The sequence below is a fragment of the Otolemur garnettii genome, unplaced genomic scaffold (genome assembly GCF_000181295.1).
Source record: "Otolemur garnettii isolate 467f Iridium unplaced genomic scaffold, OtoGar3 scaffold00001, whole genome shotgun sequence".
NCBI lineage: Eukaryota > Metazoa > Chordata > Mammalia > Primates > Galagidae > Otolemur > Otolemur garnettii.
In genome coordinates this window covers 8,186,310-8,194,391 of record NW_003852396.1, presented here as the reverse complement: position 1 = coordinate 8,194,391, position 8,082 = coordinate 8,186,310, and the positions used below count along the sequence as shown (strand labels likewise).

The window sequence follows — 8,082 nt, the reverse complement described above, 5'->3', positions numbered from 1 at the left end:
CCGTAATAGTGAAATTAAAGGCAGGAGCCCTGCCAATACAAGTAAAACAATACTCCATATCAAAAGAAGCCCAAGAAGGTATCACCCCTCACATAAAGAGACTGAGACAACTGGGAATACTAATCCCATGCCAATCACCTTGGAATACCCCCTTACTGCCTGTCAAGAAGGCAGGTACTAATGACTGTCGGCCAGTCCAAGACCTTAGGGAGGTCAACAAATGAACAGCCGATATCCACTCCACAGTACCCAACCCGTATACCTTACTAAGTACTCTATCACCCACTAAGAAATGGTATACTGTTTTGGATTTAAAAGATACTTTTCTTTGCCTACCCTTTGGCCCCTACAAGTCAGCCTGTGTTTGCATTCGAATGGTGTGACTCCATAGATGGATTCAATGGACAGCTTACCTAGACTTGTTTGCCCCAAGGTTTCAAGAACTCCCCAACCAACTTTGATGAGGCTTTACATGAAGACCTCTGTAAGTACCGGAAAAATAACCCTAAGGTCAGTTTACTTCAATATGTAGATGACCTCCTGATAGCAGCAGATAGCCTGGCAGATTGCCAACAGGCTACCCAGGAATTACTAAAAACTCTTGGAGACCAGGGGTACTGAGCATCAGCCAAAAAGGCCCAGATCTGCAAAACTCAAGTTATCTACTTGGGTTACATACTCAAGGGGGGACAAAGATGGTTATTGGACTCTAGAAAAGAGACTATTCTAAAAATACCCATACCTAAGACCCGAAGAGAGGTCAGAGAATTTCTGGGGACAGCAGGGTTTTGCAGACTATGGATTCCAGGTTTTGCTGAAAAGGCAAAGCCACTGTATGAGGCAACCCGGGGCCAGGAACCCCTAGACTGGACTGAAACTATGACTCAAGCCTTTGAAACTATAAAGACTGACCTTTTACGAGCCCCAGCCTTGGCCCTACTGGACATAACACAATCTTTCCACTTCTATGTAGATGAAAAAGCAGAAATAGCAAAAGGAGTGCTAACCCAAACCTTAGGACCATGGAAGAGACCAGTAGCTTACTCATCAAAGAAACTAGACCCAGTGGCTGCAGGATGGCCACCCTGCTTACACAGCATAGCCGCTACGGCCTTGCTAGTTAAAGATGCAAATAAACTGACTCTGGCCACATGGTGACCACACCATGGTGACCACACCACATGCTGTTGAAGGTGTACTAAAACAGCCACCCAATCAATGGCTGACAAATGGCAGATTAACTCACTATCAAGCTTTGTTGTTAAACCCCTCAATAGTCCGGTTCAGTTCCAGCGCCACCCTTAACCCAGCCACCGTGCTGCCTGATTCAGATTTAACACAACCTCTTCACGATTGCACTGAAATCCTGAGTCAAGTCCATTGCTTCTGAGACGACCTCCGTGACCAACCTTTACCACAAGCAGATGAAACCAGGTATACGGATGGCAACAGTTTCATCAAAGATGGCAACAGGTATGCAGGGGCGGCAGTGACAACAGAGACTGAAGTAGAATGGGGCTGAGCCTCTGCCTTCTGGCACATCAGCTCAAAGAGCAGAACTTATAGCTTTAACACAAGCCCTCCGGTTGGGCAAAGACAAACGATTAAATGTGCACACTGATAGCCGCTATGCCTTTGCTACGGCACATGTACACAGAGCTATATACCAAGAAAGTGGGCTACTAACTGCAGAAGGAAAAACAGTCAAAAACAAACAAGAGATTTTAGACCTAATTCAGGCCCTGTGACTGCCCAAAAGACTAGCCCTTATACATTGTCCGGGGCATCAGAAACCCCAAACTCCAATGGCAAGAAGTAACTGTCGGGCAGACGCAGCTGCACGGGAAGCAGCTCTCCTGCCCTATCCAAAGACATTAACCCTAATAACACAATTACCTACCATACCTGCGCCTATTTTACCTAATCCAGAATACACTGAAGAAGATCTGGTGCAGATAAAGCAAAAAGTTCCCCTACACTACCGAGAGGAAGAGTAGTATTATACACAAGATAAAAGACAAATCTTCCCAGATAAGCTTGGCTTAGACTTAATACAACAAATTCATTACAGCACACACAGGACCAAAGAAAATACAAGAACTATTATGAAAAAGCCCTCTAAAGGTTTTCAGCCTAAAAGCCAAAACACAAGCAGTTACTTCAGATTGTAAGGCATGTAAATTAATAAATGCTAAAGCTACTATAGGACCTCCTGGTTGGAGAGAAAGAGGAACCAGACCTGGAACTTACTGGGAAACAGATTTCACCGAAGTAAAGCCTAGCAAATAAGGATATAAATACCTTTCAGTTTTTATAGACACCTTTTCAGGATGGGTAGAAACTTACCCCACCAAGACTAAGACGGCTGCTGTGGTAAGCAAGAGACTACTGGAGGACATTATTCCAAGGTATGGACTCCCCACTCAAATAGGGTCAAATGGCCTGGCTTTTATCTCCCAGGTACAACAAAAAATAGCCTCCCTCCTGAACATTAATTAAAAATTACATTGTGCCTATAGGCCTCAAAGTTCAGGACAGGTAAAAAGGATGAACTGAACCTTGAAGAAAATTTTGTCCAAACTCATTTTTGAGACTGGCACACTGGATATCTCTCCTCCCCTTCGCTCTATATAGAGTTAAAAACTCCCCCTACACCCTAGGCAGAAGACCCCCTCCTATTATTCCTAATATTCATAACAATATGGTAACAAGTATAAATAATAAAAATTTCCTCCTTTCCCTTCGATACTATCAGCAGGTACAAAAAAAAAAACTAGAACCTTCTTCGGGCCACTTACACAGCTGGCCCAGTTCCTGAACTTCACAGGTTCCAACCTGGAGATTGGGTATATGTGAAAAGACACCGTCAAGAAACACTTGAGCCCTGGTGAAAGGGACCCTATGTTATAATCCTAACAACCCCCACCGCTCTCAAAGCGGACGGCATCGCCTCCTGGGTGCATCATACGCACGTCAAACTAGCAGATCCTGCCACAGACAAGGAAGACTTCACTTCACGATGGGAAGCTCGACAAGATGAAGACAATCCCCTAAAGTTGAAACTGAGGTGCTCCTTGCCAGCACCCTATTAATGCTACTGCTACTACCTGTGTGTACATCATCCCCTGATTTGCATCCCCTTAAATATAACTTGGGTGATCATAAATGCCCTTACAGGAACCATTGCTAATCAGAGCTCAGGCATCCACCCACAAGGCACCTGGTTCCCTGAACTTTTGGTAGACATAGATGAACTTGTAGATACTTACCCTTACCCAGACTGTTTCTACATACGTCCAGGACATTTTAAGGACAAATGTGGGGGAGAGGAGGCTTATTTCTGTGGAATGTGGGAATGTGTATCTACCGGAGAGATCTGGTGGGAGTCCCCAAGACGAGGGGATTACATACAGGTAAAAAGAAAAAAAAAAAAACCCTTGCCATCGGAAAGGGGCTCCCCGGTGTAACCCAATAAGCATAACCTTCACCGCGAAGGGTATGGCTGCACAGGGGTGGGAACTTGGAAAACAATGGGGCATACGAATATACTCCCCCCGAGGTAAGGCCAAAGGAAGTATTTTCACCCTAAAAGTAGTATATGCAGTTCATAATGAAAAGCCAATAGTAATAGGACCGAATCCTATCTGGCAATGAGATTTAAATAATAATGACACTACAGATTTAAAAACAGCTAACTCTGAACCCCCACTCTGGGATATCCTCACTAAAACCTACCAAGTGCTAAGTAAGTCCAGGCCCGACCTCACTGAATCCTGTTGGCTATGTTTAGATGTAAAGCCACCTTATTATAAAAAAAATAGCCCTTCCAAATAATTTTACTCTAGAAACTGAGCCAATAGCTTGCCGCTGGCAGCAGCATACTGGGCCCCGTCTCACTTTACAATCTGCTACAGGACAAGGAACTTGTGTTGGAAAAATGACCCCTTCTCACAAACGCTTATGTGAAAAAGTCCACCACTGGAATGGGACAGGTTACCTCATCCCACCCAGCTATGGGTGGTGGGCATGTACAACTTGCCCTTGCTTACACACTCAAGTTTTAAATTTAACGAGATCTCTATGTATTAGTACAATTAATCCCCAAGCTTACCTATCATGAAAAGGAGACTATATTTCTAGAAACAAAGTTCTCCCGAGTCAAAAGACTCACAGCCATCACCCTCGCTGCAATCCTAAGTCTTGCTGGTGTGGGGGCAGGAGTGTCAGCTCTTGTTTTTCAAGACCACAACTACAAAGCCTTAAGTGCAGCTATAGACCTGGACTTAGAAAAAATGGAAAAAGCTATCTCACATCTCCAGGAATCTCTAACCTCCCTAGCTGAAATAGTGCTTCAAAATAGAAGAGGGTTAGACTTGTTGTTTTTACAACAAGATGGATTATGTACAGCTTTAAAAGAAGAATGCTGGGTTTTTTTTTTTTGTTTTTTTTTTGAGACGGAGCCTCAAGCTATCCGCCTGGGTAGAGTGCCATGGCATCACGCTCACAGCAACCTCCAACTCCTGGGCTCAAGCGAGTCTCCTGCCTCAGCCTCCCAGGTAGCTGGGACTACAGGCACCCGCCACAACGCCTGGCCATTTTTTGGTTCCAGCTATCATTGTTGTTTGGCGGGCTCGGGCTGGGGATTCAAACCCGCCACCTTAGGTGTATGTGGCTGGTGCCTTAGCCACTTGAGCCACAGGCGCTGAGCCAAGAATGCTGTTTTTATGTTAACCATTCAGGAATAGTCAAGGAATCAATGGCATTAATAAGAAACAGACTGCAAAAACGTAGACTAGAACAGGAACAGTCGCAGAGTTGGTATGAGTCCCTCTTTAATTGGTCCCCTTGGTTAACAACCCTAATATCTGCAATAATTGGGCCAGTAAGCCTACTCCTGCTATTAATGATTATAGGACCTTGCATTCTAAACAGATTAATTTCTTTTATCAAAGAGAGAATAGACATAGTCCAGGCATTAGTTCTAAAATCCCAATATCAACCAATAAGTCAAGACACTTTTTCCCAGCCCTGAGCCCAGGATTGGGCTCAGACATGATCTAGCTCAAGGGGGGAATGAGAGGGAGCAGCTATGAACCTATTTTTTATTATTACTATTTTCCTTGCTGTGCCTTTAAATAGTAGTGGTAGTGGCAAAAATTAAAAAAGATAAAAGAACTGGGGAAGAAGGAAGACACGGAGGAGAAGGGGGAGGAGGCAAGAGCTGCAGGAAGCTCCAAGGTCATAAATCGAATCAGGTATACAGCTACAGCCCAGGTGGCAGCAACCAATCAAAAGTTCACACACTATCATTCCACCTAAGACCCTAACCACGGAAAGGCAGTTAGCCTATTGGAACCCCAAGACCTCCCTAGTGACCAATGAATGACCAGACACTAGCTTCTTCGTCAACATTTTGTTGCAACCCATAGTACCTTGCGAGAAAGTGTATAAAAGTTTCCCTGGCCTTTGTTTAGGGGCCACTCCCCGCTGTTCTGCTTTTCTCTTGGGAGTGACCCAGGCATATGCTTGATAAGAATAAACTTCTTACTTCTTCCATGTGTGAGACTGGACTCTCAGTGGTAATAATTTTGGTCCTAACAGGGGTACTTTGTCATGGCAGTTGTACGGAACTATATAGAGTAGGTTAGAATGAGGATGGATGTGTATAAGGCACAACTTTAAGTTTTGAGACTTAGGTTACCATTCTACCAACAACATACCTTTTAAACTGAGAATAAATTTGACTATTTCAGTATTTAATAAAAATAAAGGCTTTGGAGTTTGAATTCTGCCATTCATTAGCTGTAGTATGATCTTGTTTCTTCATCTTTAAATGGATATAAAAACAGTACTTACTTACAAGGTTACTGTGAGGATTAAAGGAACTGATAACATGTATAGTATGAAATTTCTACCTGGTATATAATAAAAGCCATTTAAGTGTTAGCTATGATTATTATCGTTATAAACATTCAAATTTAAATGAAGAGTATGTTCATTAGGGTAAAACTGATAATCTGATGCTAAGAGATAATTCCTCAAAATAATACCCTGGTATATTCAAATATAATAGATTTACCTGCTAACAAGAGAATTATTCTACATTTATATATATATATACACACACACACATATATATATAATACTACAAAGTTTTTCAATGGTAAGCATGAAAGGCTCAATTTTTTTCAATTTCATACATTTTTGTGCTAAACTGTTTATATGAGAAATTCTAATTTAGAGGAAATATATATATGATGTTAGTCTTACTGGATTCAAATATATGTAAGTTACAATTAATAATAAAGTTTCTATATAAAGTTTCATATATGTATATGGAAAAATTAGTGGAAATAATGAATGTTTAATTGTCAGCATACTATTTTAACTATGCCAGACTTTTCATTTCCACTCTAATCTAAAACCTCCTGCAACTTAGAAATTAAAGATCCATGATTTCTTTTTAGTTTTTATTTGTTTGGTTTTGTACTTCTCAGATCCCCTGGAGTCCTCTTGGGATAGACGTGTGCTCCCATTGTTTTCTTGATGAACGTGAAGGCTTATTTGTTGTTGAGTCTTTAAGAAACTCTGTGGCACATCACTCACTTGGGGTGAAGCCAGACCCCTCTCAAATCATGTCTTGTACAACCTTGGTATGTTTGGGGAGGCATCCACCGGGGCAGCTGAGTCTTAGCTTGCTCATCTTTTTGGTCATCTTGTGGCCTTGCCTGAAGTCCACGGCCAGGAGTTAGCACAGAGCCATGACGAGGCTCTCTCTGATGACTGCCGTGGTGGACGATCTATGATACTTGAATGACTTCTCTGTTTCAAGTAAAATCCTTTTCATAATCTTTCCTTGACATAGCTTTTTTCCAAACTTTTCTCGCAAAAATGGAATTATTTCCAAATGGGTGACAACTTTTAGTTCTTCAAACAAGACTATTTAAAATCCTTAATAGGAATATGTTATAAAACTTATGATTGAAAAGACAAATTGTTGAGTTTTTGCTTTAGATGTAGTAAAAATAACTCATTTAGAAGACTTTATTTCCAAGACTATGGTATACAAAAATTCATCAATCTTTGTCTAAATTTTTCATGAAAATGTGACTACAAGTAGCACTTACGCTATCCAGATTTGGCATAAATATTTGATTGCTTACATTGAAATTCAAATCATGGACAAATATCTAAAATGCTTCTATACAAAAATATTTTTTAAATCCTCAAAAACCTTTACTTTACTAAATATTAGATGTCAATTATGCATCAAATTTAATTCAACATTGCATATGATTATATCCAACATAGAGAATTCTTTTTCTAAAACAAATAAAGACTGTAAAATAAGTAGGATGAATTTAAAACATTTCTAAACTAAATTCACAAAAAAGTAAATTAAGAATATATGATTCAGGCCAGTGGTCTAGTTCTTGAAAAGTATTACACTTACCCAGAGTTTTACATGCAAAAAGAGCCATGGCACTTTGTAATCTGTCTGGTCTTAGAGCCTGTACCACAAGAACCTTAAAAGAAAGTACAGAGTATTTTTAAGAATAAAACACTTTTAACTAAACAACAATAAATACTAAACAAATATTTAGTAAAATATGTGAACATGTCATTTTCCAAAATATTTACTATGATTCAAACTGTCATAATAGGCATATTCCAAAATATTTTGTTAATACCAAAAATATTGCTGAAATTCATTTACCTCCTCAAGCCTATCATCAAAAGAAAACATAGGTTAGCTATGTCAGCAGGATCTAATTAAGGGCTAAATGGCATGTGAAGATAGAGATACATAGGTAAGCATTCTGGTGACAGCAAACAGAGAAATCTTGGCTAAAATTTTCAAATCCTATGTTAACAAGTATATCTATGATATTCCTAGATGTTTACATTTTCAAATGAATTTTTGTTTCGTTGTTTCCCTTTTTCTGTTTTGTCTTGTTTTTGTTTTGAAAGCACATTTGGAGAAAGAAAATTCACAGTATGTAGAGATCCCACAGTTAATATCCTAGAGAAGAGATCCAGACCGAAAGGTCATTTCCTACAGGGTCAGCTTCTGGAGAGCTC

The 8,082-nt window shown here is 40.3% G+C and overlaps 1 protein-coding gene across 1 annotated transcript in view; it reads right to left on the bottom strand.

The window, feature by feature from the left end:
- The window catches only part of DYNC2H1 (dynein cytoplasmic 2 heavy chain 1), a 267,699-nt gene that overhangs the window by 89,734 nt on the left and 169,883 nt on the right, over positions 1 to 8,082 (bottom strand). The window contains exon 76 of the mRNA XM_023511235.1: positions 7,454 to 7,526. Coding sequence (XP_023367003.1) covers positions 7,454 to 7,526 — 73 coding nt within the window. The remainder of the gene's footprint in view (positions 1 to 7,453; positions 7,527 to 8,082) is intronic.